The sequence below is a fragment of the Megascapheus bottae genome, chromosome 5 (assembly GCF_031878675.1).
Source record: "Megascapheus bottae isolate mThoBot1 chromosome 5, mThoBot2.hap1, whole genome shotgun sequence".
Lineage (NCBI taxonomy): Eukaryota > Metazoa > Chordata > Mammalia > Rodentia > Geomyidae > Megascapheus > Megascapheus bottae.
This window is the reverse complement of record NC_143513.1, coordinates 968575-981274: the sequence shown is the minus strand read 5'-3', so window position 1 is coordinate 981274 and position 12700 is coordinate 968575. Positions and strand designations below refer to the sequence as shown.

General features: G+C 45.2%; 1 protein-coding gene and 2 pseudogenes across 1 annotated transcript in view; 1 reads left to right on the top strand and 2 right to left on the bottom strand.

Moving 5' to 3' along the window:
* Positions 1–1052: 1052 nt before the first annotated feature.
* On the bottom strand, positions 1053–3469 carry LOC150062691 (large ribosomal subunit protein eL33-like; annotated as a pseudogene).
* On the bottom strand, positions 2742–3375 carry LOC150062692 (proteasome subunit beta type-6 pseudogene; annotated as a pseudogene).
* A 2591-nt stretch (positions 3470–6060) lies between the features above and the next one.
* Positions 6061–12700, top strand: part of Gck (glucokinase) — a 39981-nt gene continuing 33341 nt past the window's right edge. The window contains exon 1 of the mRNA XM_090332266.1: positions 6061–6535. Coding sequence (XP_090188392.1) covers positions 6491–6535 — 45 coding nt within the window. The 5' untranslated portion in view covers positions 6061–6490. The remainder of the gene's footprint in view (positions 6536–12700) is intronic.

Below are 12700 nucleotides of genomic sequence, written 5' to 3'. Positions count from 1 at the left end.
CCAGGTTAAGAAAAATGTTAGTAAGACACAGAGTTGGGTTTCAAATGTGAACCCTAAAATGCTTAACAAACGCATTTGTAGCCTGGCTCCACTCCAGGCAGCGCTTCCCACTTCTCACTCTTCTTGTCCAACCTCTGTGCTCCCCAGGAAGCCTCACTGGGTCATGATATTGAAAATTTCCCAAGCTCACTCATCTTATCTTTCATTCTGTTACCCAAACTATCACCCAACTTGAATTCAGTACTGCCACACCACAAACAAAAGTGAGCAGACCACATTCAAGTGTCTTATGCCTTTAATCTTAGCTACTCAGGAGGCCGGGATCTGAGAATCACATTTCAAAGCCAGCCCAGGTAGATAAATCTTCAAGACTCTTATTCCCAGTTAATCAGCAAAAAGCTGGAACTGGAGGCATGGTTCAAGTAGGGGAATGCTAGTGGTAAGTAGAAACACCTGAGCCAGAGTACCAGGCCCTGATTTTGAATTCATCAAGCTCCCGTAATAGGCAAACAGAAGAGAGAGAGAGAGAGAGAGAGAGAGAGAGAGAGAGAAATAGCAGTTAGCTGTTAGCCTCGAGTGAAGGATAAAATACAGAGTGATGAATGCTATGAATGCAGCATACATAGCTGTGGGGTGGTACAGCTTTGGAGTCCATACTCCACCTTCAGTGCTGGGCCCTGGGTGTGGAGGGAGCCCTTCTGCAGGCAGGGCTGGAGTAATAATGTCCATCACCATAGGTTCTGGGCAAGGCTGACAAATATGGCTTGGCCAGCTTATAAGTCATGACTTCCAGCTGCACAATGGAACCCCCAAGGCACTGGGTAAAAATTGTTCAAAGAACATACTCCCAGAAAGCCTAGTTCAGGCGGGAAGTCCCCAGGCCTTGGACCCTCTTCCATAGCCCTTTGCCAGTCTGCGTTTTCACTCCAAATGCAATGTAAGCCTCTATAATTCATATGATAAGAGAGTGTTGGAAGAGACAATCCATACAGTGCTAGGAAATGAAACCCATGTGTGCTAAATAAAGGCACAATAAGTAGTCTACTACAGGACTACACCACCTTCCCAGTGTACAAATTTAGTGTCCTCAGCAGACCCAGTCCCCAGGAATACTGTTCATCCCCTACCTTCTCACTGAAGTGTCCTAGCTCCTGCTGGGCTCTTCAGGCCATAGGGAGGGCAGACATGGCTGGCCGCCAAACATTTGAGCTTTGTTGCCAGCTGTGTCAGAGAAGAGGAGGATCAGGAATGGATGATAGCCAGGGAAGACAAGCAGGTGAGCCAGGTAGAGGCTTTGAGAATTGGTGTGGCAGAAGATAGGATTGTCCCAGAGACATCCCTTCTCTAGCTGGAGAGCCAGCTACACTGGATAAAGGTCAAGAATTTTGAATTGAGATGCATGATAGTTCAGGCAGACAGTTTGTCCTGTCAATACTTGATGGCTGAGAGGTTTCCCTGACAGAAAATATAAGAAAGTCTGCAGAGAATATAAAGAGGAACCAGGCAGAACAGCCAGCACAATGTTCCTGTTCTGCAATCCTGTGTACCACAGTGAATTTGGGCACTACCTGAGAGCAGAAAATAAGATAGGAAGGGCAAGAAAATGAGCTGTGTCCTCATAATGAACAACCTAACGAGCAATGGCAACTATCAAGGAGAAAAAAGTCCTACAAAGAAACTCTACTTCAGGGCCACTGGTCCAACCTGCTCTGTCACCATGTGATGGCTCAGGCCTGAGCCAATTGAGGGACATTTCTATGCTGTTGACAGATGGCCAGGCACTAATCGAAGCCTCAACCAATCAATACTTTGTCCTGTAAGCTCCTGCCTCACACTGTATGCAAAAGCTGCCCCAGGACATGTGAGAGCAGACCAAAGGATTTTGAAGAATGGTGAAAACTTGAGGTACACTCCAGAATGACCAGAGGAGGGGCACACCAAACACAAACAATTCCAGAAAGTGTTGAAAATTATATTTTAGGGCTAGGAGTTAGGCCTAGTGGTAGAGTGCTTGCCTAGCTTGTACCAGGGCCAGAGTTTGATACCTCATTACCACATACATAGAAAAAGCTGGAAGTGGTGCTATAGCTCAAGTGGTAGAACAGTGGCCTTGAGAAAGCCTAGGGGCAATGCTCAGGCCCTGAATTCAAGTCCTAGGACTGGCAAAAATAAAAGAAAAAGAAAATTATATTTTAAATGTCTTTTTGTTGTTATTTAAAAGCACAAATTAATTTTCTTAAGTTTAAACTCTGGGGGAGGAAGGTACAGGGTCACATAGATTCTGTGTGAAATGACCTTCGCAGGAAGGTTGCTTTAGAATTTGGCATGAACCCTGCCATTGTTTCCATGAGTTACCTTTCCCCAGATTATTGTGGTTTTGTTCAATTTGCAACCAGGAGTCACTGTATTATTTTTTACTTGGTATACATTAGCATGTATACCAAGGCAGGCAGTAAATGCTGACTGCTTGACTCCAGCAGAGTAATACATCTAAGTCCAGCTGCAAACATCTGCATGTATAGCAAGTAGAAACTGATATCACCTCTGGCATAAACACCTTCCATTTTTTTTTCTTTTTGACAAACTGTTTCTGAAATTTTCTATTATTATCGGGGAGAGTTGTCTCATTATATTCTAGACTCTCAGAATCCCAGGAGGAAATAAAGTGGCAATGGTGAATTTAGGTATTTTGTCTCCCAAAAGGACCTGCTACTCCTGATTCTTCACTAGCTTCCAGGTGATCACATCTCCACTGGAGCTATCCCATTCCATGGCCAAAGCAAGAGCGTTAGCAGTGAACTGCAGACATTCCTCCTTGGTCACACCTTCCCGGTAGGTAGCATCCACATAGCCATAGATATACGAGTTCCCAGAGCCTCCAATGGCAAAGGACTGCCCCACCATCGTACCTTCCATAGGAACTGAGTACACCTGCTCTTTTGCTTGAGGGTCCCAACTTGCAATGATGATTCCTGCCATCCAGTCTTCTCAGGATCAGTAATATAGCTCCTTAAAGAGACTAGATGCTGTGTGAACCACTGGAGGCTCATTAAGTTCAATGCTGTGGAAACCAAGCTGGTAAGTGACAGCATTCGCTACTGCTTGGGTATCAGCTGCTGAGTTTGAGCAACAGCAGAAAATTTGGTCATGAATAGGGGTCAACTTGTCCGTCACTTGGTTGGTGATAGAGGACCCAGTGGTTGTTCTGGAGTCCACCCCCAGAACCACAACCCCATCAAATTGCACAGCCATGATCCTGGTCCCGGTGGTCACTTCCTGCTTTTCCCAGTCATGAGCAATGGCCTCAGAGTCCCATGCCAGGAAAGGCCCCATTCCTCTTGCAGTTACTAAGGTAGCCACTATCTTCCTAAACATTTTCAATTCTAAAGAGAGCGTCATGCTTTCTTTGGTTCCAGGGACCTCACTTATAGCTAGCACTTATGGTCTTGCACTGCAGCTTTCCAGACATTTTGCCTTTTAGAAATCCTGTTCCCACAGGTTCTAAGATGGTGGAGAGAGGAATTATTTTTAATTTCAGAAGGAAATGTAAAAACATTTTTAACAATGTTTACACTTTAGGGAGTAGAAAATGCTTTCAAGACATGAAGCCCCAAAATAAGTAAGCACAGACTTAAACTGGGTGCTAGTGTTAGGAAAATGGAGGAGAAAGGAAGGAAACAGGCCAAACTCAATCTTCCACAGGCAAGGAATGTTTATTGAGACAGAGCAAGAGCGAGGGACTCAGGTCTTGGAGACTGTGTATCTGAGATGGAGAAAGCGCTGGGTTTTTGGGGGGTCTGAGCAGGGAGGCAGAGGTTAATGCAAAAGCCACTAGGTCAAAGGAGGTGGGGCTTCTCCGTTGGGCCCATGGTGGAATGTTTACAGCTGGGCTTAGATGTATTACTCTGCTGGAGTCAAGCAGTCAGCACTTACTGCCTGCCTGGTATCTGTATGCACCTAGGAAAACAGGGTGTGTATGTGGGGGGTCAATCCTTCATATTCTATCTTTGGATACATAGAAAGAATGGGCTGAGAGGTGGGACAGGTCCTTCATATAAGGTCTTTTGGATACATAAAAAGATTGGACTGAGAGAGGAGCAACATGGAGTTACAAGAACAAAACAGAGGGGTTGGGGATTTAGCTCAGTGGAAGAACCCTTGCCTGGCAAGTGCAAGGCCCTGAGTTCGGTCCCCGGCTCTGGGGGAAAAAAAAAAAGAACAAAGCAGATTCCCAGTGTCTCATATCTATAATCCTAATTACTCAAGAGGCTAATGTCTGAAAATCATGGTTCAAAGCCAGCCCAGACAGACAAATCTGAGAGACACTTATCTCCAATTAACCAGCAAAAAGCTAGAACTGAAGTTGTGGCTAAAGTAGTAGAGCACCAGCCTTGAGTAAAAAAATCCAAACACTTTTGTCCTATACGTGTAATCCAAATGCTCAGGACGCTGAGATCTGAGGATTGTGGTTCCAAGCCAGCCTGCATAGGAAAGTCCTTGAGACGTCTTCAGTTCACCACTAAAAAGCTGGAAGTAGAGCTATGGCTCAAATGGTAGAGTGCTAGTCTTGAGCAAAAGAAAGAAAGAGAGGGGGCAGAGACATAGGGGTGGGAGGGAGGGAGAAAGGAAGAAAGAAAGGAAATTGGTAAAGCCATTTGTGAAGAAAATGTACTCCTCTCTGGCAAAATGTCAAATGTCTATGACATTTGAACTAGCATCTAGGAACCATTGAGAAAATCACTTGAACATGTTCGTTTACAGGTGGACATTATTATAAACACAAGTCACCACTGAAGACACAAAAACAGTCCCAGCAAGGCAAAATTTATTTCGGTGCAGAAGAGTACACCCTTGGCCCAAATCCTGGCAAGCAAGCACACAACGAAAGTGGGCTTTGTCCCTATTTATCCCCAATGCCCCACCCCTCTGTTCACATCGACTGAGCTCAGGTTCACAGTATGCTGGAGACTGGCTAGCTTAAAGAGAGTAATTTTTTTTTCAGAATGTGGCTTAATTAACAGAAAAAGGACATAAACTTAATGAGCGTGTAACAGGATGTCTTGACAGGAACAGGAAGTAACTAAAATTTAATGCCTTTATAACAGCCTGTCTCACAACAGAAAGGAAGCCCTCTGACCCACTTTGATAGAAAAGACAAGCCTTTTTTCCACAACATATTTCTGTTGTAGCCTTCCTAGTGATAGTGAAAAGCCCAAACTGTCTCTGTGACTATTAATAGGAGATTGATTTTCAAGACACAGAACACCCATCTGGAGAAATCTCTCCCTCTCCTCACTCCCACCCCTGGGCCTCAGAAAGGCAGTGAATTAGGGCTTGGTCCTGATCCCTCCTTGCTCTGTATCCACATCAACCAATACTGTAAGTATCCAGGACATGGAGTGCTTATGAAAGAGCCAGTTCTAATTGAGAAGTACTCTTTAAGTGTGGAATACACACCAGAACTCCGAATCCTAGGCCAGAAGCCTTGCATTATGCTCCATATTGAACACCGAGGTGGCTGCACTCTGGCCTCCACTCTTTCCACCAGGTCTTCCCATTGCATGGACTCACAAGGGAAAGTGTGCTCCTGATCTGAGGATTCTGAGCGGGCAAGAGGAACACACAGTTCCTGCAGGCCTCTGCTGTGGCACTGGTGAGCTCAGCTGGGCCAGACCCATTATTCTGGTTCAGGTTTCAGGACAGGGAGCAGGGAAGACAGCAAGAAGCTCTATGGTAGCCCCAGCACACCAATCAGTGCTGGTAGCCAAGGTAGCTGCTGCTTCTGCTTCCCAGACACGGAGGCCTTTGCACCTGGGGAGATCTTGAGACACTGGCCTGGGAACGGAGCAGGTGGCAGCCTCTTACCAGGCTGGCGGTCACTGTGGTGACAAGGTGACGAAACGGTCACCAGGGTGATGGGGATGGAGGCCTTTGGCCATCAGTTCCAGTTTTCTGCATGGTAGCTCTAATGACAAGATGGTCACTATGGCAACCACAGGCCCTCTCAGGAGCACAGAGGCCCTGGCAGGAGAGTCCCTGCTCTACACCTGGCCAGAACAGGAAGTGTACAAGGGGATTGACCCAGGGAAGCTGACTGGGCGTGAGGGACACCGTCACCTGTAACCTCATTACTCAGAAGTTGTCCTCAAGCTACTGAAGAGTGACACCTTTTCTGCTGAGTGTGTCTGGAGGACAAGGAGTCCTAACAGCTCAGCACAGCTGCAGAGAAAATCAGCCAGCACAGAGAACACCTTCTGGGGCCATGGCCCTCACCAGAGAACACTCTGATGAGGCTTAGGTGGGGAAAGGTCTGGAAAAGAACAATGAAAAGGAGGAAACTGTGATTGAATCGCAAACCCCAAACCAGCTTGAGGTGGACTGCAGTCTCCCAGCGGCCTGGCACTGATTGTGACCCCTGCCGGGGAGAAGCCTGGGAACCTGGTGGGGAACGCTAAGGGGACCCAGCTCACCGGGGCTGGCAGCTGTGCAGATGCTGGATGACAGAGCCAGGATGGAGGCCGCCAAGAAGGAGAAGGTAGCTCTGCCTCATGAGGCATTCTGGTAACGTCTGTTTGTGTGTCCCTAACACTCAGTGGTTTGACATTTACAAAGGCTTGCACCTCCAAATCTGATTTTATGCATAGGTGGGGTAAGAGCATTGTGACTGGGGTCCCTGCTTCCCACACAGGCCTTATAACCTGGATTTTAGACTACTGTGAGGTCTTGGAAACAACTTCCATGGAACAGAAGGTCTGGGGGCATTCGGAGCTTCAATTGGGGGTGATCAGGGGCCTGGGGTCATAATACATAAATCCCACTGCCTGATTCTAAGGCAGCACTTGACAGACTTCACAAAAGGCCACAGGTGTTTGGGCTTCCTGCTTGTAGGAAGCACTTCCCAGGACGCCATGGTAAGGAATATAGAACAATCTATATTTCCAAGAGAAAGTTCTAGACATCCTCCAAACCAGCCCTAGCAGTGAGCAAGGACAGAGATGAAAACTGGGGTATTTGTTGTGAAGCAGTAGGAGAGAAGACACATACTTTTCCCATGCTGGGAACTAAGCAGTATGGCAGAAAGACTGAGTCAGTGGGCAGGATTCAATCTCTTTGGGCATGTTTTCCTCCGGCTTCTCTCTTTCTCTGTATGAAATTACTAGGTCAACATAAACATCCCACTGGTGTGCATCTGGCAGAGCCAATGATGTTAGGAGAAAAACAACCAGCCCATGTCAAAAGCAATAATTGTGCCAGGACCCCAACCAAGTCTCACCACTGTCGACCACACTGGCTGTAGTTTGGATAAGAGATCCTGCCCACAGGAACCATTTCAGGCCCTTGGGGTGAAGGATGGTGGTGTCTTGGATTGGCATAAGCAGAGAGATGGCTAGAGACAATGAGAAGTGGGTGTACAGACTGGAGATCTGATGCTTTCCCCCAAGAGAGAAACCATGGTTGTGCATGCTCATGCACATGTGCATACAATGAATCACTTCAATATGGGCTGCAACGGAGCGGTTCCTGATTCCTGTCTTCACACCTTCTTACGAAGACACCCACATGGGCTGGGTATCGGTTCCCAGAACCTGAGTCTAACCTAACTCCTATAACTCTGCTCCCATTGGGAGGGCTTGCTTGTCTGGCCCAGGACCCCAGAGGGTTTGGGTACAAACTTTAAGGGAGCACCAAAAATGTCAGTCATCAAGGTAAGATGATTATAAGACTTTAATGACTATAACATAACACTAGTCCTACGTGATATTTTTAAAGGATCATTTAATGGAACATTTTTAATGAGCAAATAGTGGATGTAAATGAATGCAGAATGAATATCACTGAGCCAGGCAGCAGGGTCCAGGATCAGATGAAGGCTTGTGGGTGTGCAGTGCTCACCTCCCTGGGGATTGACTTGGTTTGGGGATTGTTTAAATACCCCCCTGAAGCTGCCCAGGCCTGCGAGGTCCAGCCTTGTGCTGTCCTGGGAAGTGCCCCCCCTCTCCAATAAGCCTTCTGACTTTCAAAGTTGTTCCCAGGGCTTCAGCAATGGCTGTGTCTATGTGGGCTTACAGGAGGATTTGTCCTATTTCCCTTTTGTGTTGTATTCCAGAGGGCTGGTTTTGCTCTTTCTACTTCTCTCACTGTGAGCAGCCATCTTGCTTGAAGTGACCTTCTGAATCTCATCTGCTGTCCTTCCTTTATTATCTGCACTAGTACATGGCCTAAGAACCACGACCAGTGGTTTTTAGGGATAGGACTTGTCCACTGTCCCTCAAAGGCCCTTCTTACTGGCTATAGCATTGAACTCCATTCCCTGGTGGACTGCAATTCCTGGGTGGCCTGAATTTGGACTAAAGACATATAGTGGGTGGGAGATGAGGGTTGCATATCATCAGGCTAGCATAGTGTCAGGGGAGCACTGTTCAGGAAGGAAATCAAGGGCCCAGCATTCCAGGTATCTAGTCTCTCGCCGTCTCTTTCATTGTTTCTACTTTTCTCTCTGATTTCTGCTGCAATATTACACAGCAAACTTGAAAAAGCATCCCAGATTGTTGGGAGCAACACCTGTGTAAGGCCTGGGCTTTGCCACTGGAAGTAAGTTTTTTTTGGTTGTTTGTTTCTTTTCTTAATGTTCATCCTTATGCTTTTCTATTTTAAACCTTCTGTGTGTGTGTGTGTGTGTGTGTGTGTGTGTGTGTGTGTGTGTGTGTGTGTGGTGCAGTGCATGCCAATAATGAGGCTTGAACTCAGGGCATTAAGTTCTCATGTAGCTATTTTGCTCTCACTTAGCTCTTCTGCTCAGGCTCCTGTCCTCCCACTTAACCCATGGCTCCACTTCCAGCTTTTGACTGCTTAACTGGAAATAATAGTCTCTCAGTCTGCCCAGGTTGGCTTTGAACCTTGATCTTTGCATCTTGGCCTTCTGAGTAGATTGGATTACAGGGCAGGCGTACACCACCAGCATCTCGCCTCTGACCTCTGGATTTTAAAACCTGGTGCCACAGCTCTCACAATGCAAAGATTCACTGCTGCTGCCCTGGACCATCCAAGTGCAGACATCCATACCAGACAGCAAACCTGGCAGCTCCAAGGCCCTCATGTGGTGCTGGGACCAGGAGAAAAAGGTCCTCCCTGCTCAGCCCTGCCCCACAACACCACAAATTATCTGTCGCACATTTGGAAAGCACAGTAATCCAGAACCATGGTTAATGATAGAGATACATTGATGCACATGGTAAGTACACAATAAAAACATGTATGTCCTTCCCTATGTATTTGTTATTGCAACAATAACAATTAGCCCAAAGTAAGATGTATTAAACAACACATTTATTATATTCCAGTTCCAGAGGGTCAGAAAGGGTAGTTCCTCCTATGAGAAGTGCGTAGGTGGGGGAGTTTCTTCTGCCTATGAACACCTAAAGATGCCATATTCTTTGGCTTATAGTTCTTTTCCCCATTTCCCTCCTCCTCCTTCCATTTTATGAGCATCCTCTGATAACAGACGACCCACCCAGACAATCCAGGATCTTCTCCTCACAAGTTTCTAACTAAATCACATCTGCCAAATCTCTTGTGCGGTGTAAGGTGACATATTTGCAACTCCCAAGAACTGCTGGCTCCGCCTTTTATACTGTGCTTTCCCCACTTTGAGGTCATCACACCCAGAAATGCTCCCCTGACTCTGACTGCAATCCCATTGGCTCACTAGTTTGAAAAACAATGTTTTTTCAGCAGTAGACACAATATCTGCAGTTTTACTTTCTGGTCCCCATTACTCATGGCCAACTGCAATCTGAAAATGTTGAAATTATTCATGTTTTTTTAAAAACTCAGTACTGCTGAAACTCAGAACAATGAAAGAACTCCATTCTTCCATCTTGCCGAAGATGGAAATGACTGCTTTGTTCAGTAGATATGTGTTGTATTTACTACCAGTCCATCAGGAATTTAGGTGTCTTGTTACCAGATTGTCAAGCATTTTCATTCTGTGTTCTAGTCACCCTAACCTGCCTTCTTCATCATTGTATGCATGATGTCTTCTCACACAATCACAATAAGGTGTTCAGCTATTCAGACAGGAGTGGTAATCATATAACTTCATATACCTTTATTATAATTATTGTTCTGCTTAGTTTTTGTTTGTTTGCTTGTTTTTGTCAGTCCTGGGCTTGAGCTCAGAGCCTGAGCCCTGTCCTTGGACTTTCTCAAGGCTAGAGCTCTACCACTTGAGCCACAGCACCACTTCTGGCTTTTTTTTTATGTACATGATACCAAGAAATCCAACCAGGGTCTTCGTGCATGTTAGGCAAGCACTCAACCAGTAGGCCAAACTCCTGGCCCTTGGTTTTTTTTCTTCTTCATTTTTTTTATGGTCAAAATACTTTATGTACATGTATGGAAATACCACAATAAATCTCATTGTACGATATGGAAGTATTTTTTAAATCTACGTAAGGAACTGGGTGCTAGTGACACAAGCCTAGCTTCTTAGGAGACTAAGATGTGAGGATTGTGGTTCAAAGTCACACAGGGAAAATCCATGAGACTTCTATCTGTAATCAGCAAAAAGGCCAGAAGTAGGGCTATGACTCACATGGTAGAACACTAACCTTGAGCAAATAAGCTTAAGGACAGCGCCCAGGCTCTGAGCTCAAGATCCAGTACTGGCACACACACGCATACACATACACATGCATACCCCAAAGCTACATGAGGAAAGACACATTTTTATATAGTATTGAAATATGGATCCTGGGTGTAAGTAATGCCTTCTTGTCCTGACCACCATCTTGGCATCTTTTTTTTCCATATATTTTTATTGTAATTAATAGAAGGGTTACATTATATTCCCCAGATAGAAGGTGCATTACTTCACAAACATCGATACCCTTTCTCATGTCTTAGTCCCCATTTCACTCCTCCCACCCCTGCCTCTCATCTTGTTTTCCCCCCTTCCCTATCCTATTTCAAATAACCAAATAAGCTTATATATACAATATCAGATAAGAAGGTAAAATACTATAACAATATGAGATAACCAAGGAACAGCAAAAGAAATGAGAGATAACATAGTACATTAAGGACAACAATCATTCATTATATGGCTTTTGTTTCTATATCTTGAGATCCTTTCATTTAGTGTCATACTATATGGCCTTATGTATCTAGGTTTTGTTCTATTGTAAATCTCTGCTAGGAGAGCCCAAGGTATCTACTGATTATGACAAATGAGGGAAACCATTGAGCCTATGTTCCTTTGAGTCTGGCTTACTTCACTTGATATGATTTTTTTTCTAAGTCTTTCCATTTCCTTACAAATGGGGCGATGTCGTTCTTTCTGACAGCAACATAGAATTCTATTGTGTATAAATACCACATCTTGTTGACCCAATCATCAACTGAGGGGCATCTGGGTTGATTCCATGTCTTTGCTATGGTAAATAGTGCTGCAATGAACATCGTTGTGCTAGTGGATTTAGTATGTCCTTGTTTCTGGACGATTGGGTAAATGCCAAGTAGTGGAATTGCTGGGTCATAGGGGAGCTCTATGTTTAGTCTTTTGAGGAACTGCCATACTGCTTTCCAAGGTGGTTGAACAAATTTGCACTCCCACCAACAGTGTAGTAGTGATCCCTCCTGACCACATCCCCTCCAGCATCTATTGTTATTAGATTTCTTGATCCTGGCCATTCTAACTGGAGTGAGGTGAAATCTTAGAGTTGTTCTGATTTGCATTTCTTTTATCTGGCCCCTGTTTTTTTTTGTTGTTGTTTTGTTTTGCCTATCTTGGGACTTGAACTCTGGGCCTGGGTGCTGTCTCTGAGTTCTTCAGCTCAAGGCTACCACCCTACCCCTTGAGCCACATCACCACTTCTGGTTTTCTGGTGGTTAATTGGAGATAAGAGTCCTACAGACTTTAGTGCCCATGCTGGCTTTGTACTGTGATCCTCAGATCTCTGCCTCTTGTGTAGCTAGGACTACAGGCATGAGCCTTCAGCACCCTGGCTTGTTTTTAGTTTTTGTTGTTGATCTTTTGTTTTTGTTCATGTGTCTCTCACTACATATATATCTCAGGTTGGCCTTGAATTTACTGTTATAGTCTGGCCTTAAGGTCTTGATCTCTTTGCTTCAGTCTCCCAAATAGTAGAATTATAGGCATGTATAACCATGCTTGGATGGTTGTTAATCTTTTGCTATGCCTAGTATATGAATTAAATGTTATCATAGAAATGTATATAAAGGAAAAAACAGTATACATAGGTTCATTTTTATCCTAGGTTTCAGGGATCCATGGAGGGTACTAGCATGTATTCCCTTAGAATGAGGGGGGCCTACTACTGTACATAGCACACACTTTTCATCAAGTTCATTCACTGAAATATTATTATCAACAACCACAGAGAACTGTGACTCCTTCTGGGTAGTAAGGGAGGAAACTGGTTCACACTCACACATGCTAGACTTGCCAACATGAAAGGGGAAGAGAAGGTGAGCCAGGGGCCCGGAAGGAGGCAGAGGATAAGAGGGTTTCTATGAACAGCAAAAGACCACATGGAGAGGAGGAGGCTCCTGGCAGGGGCAACCTTCAGAAGGATTGCAGTTATTATAGAACATAAGCCCTTAGCCTCCCTGTTAGACCTCATTTCTGGGCAGCTTGCCCAGCAAGGGCTCAGCAGGAGGGAGGTTTGCTCAGTGGCCT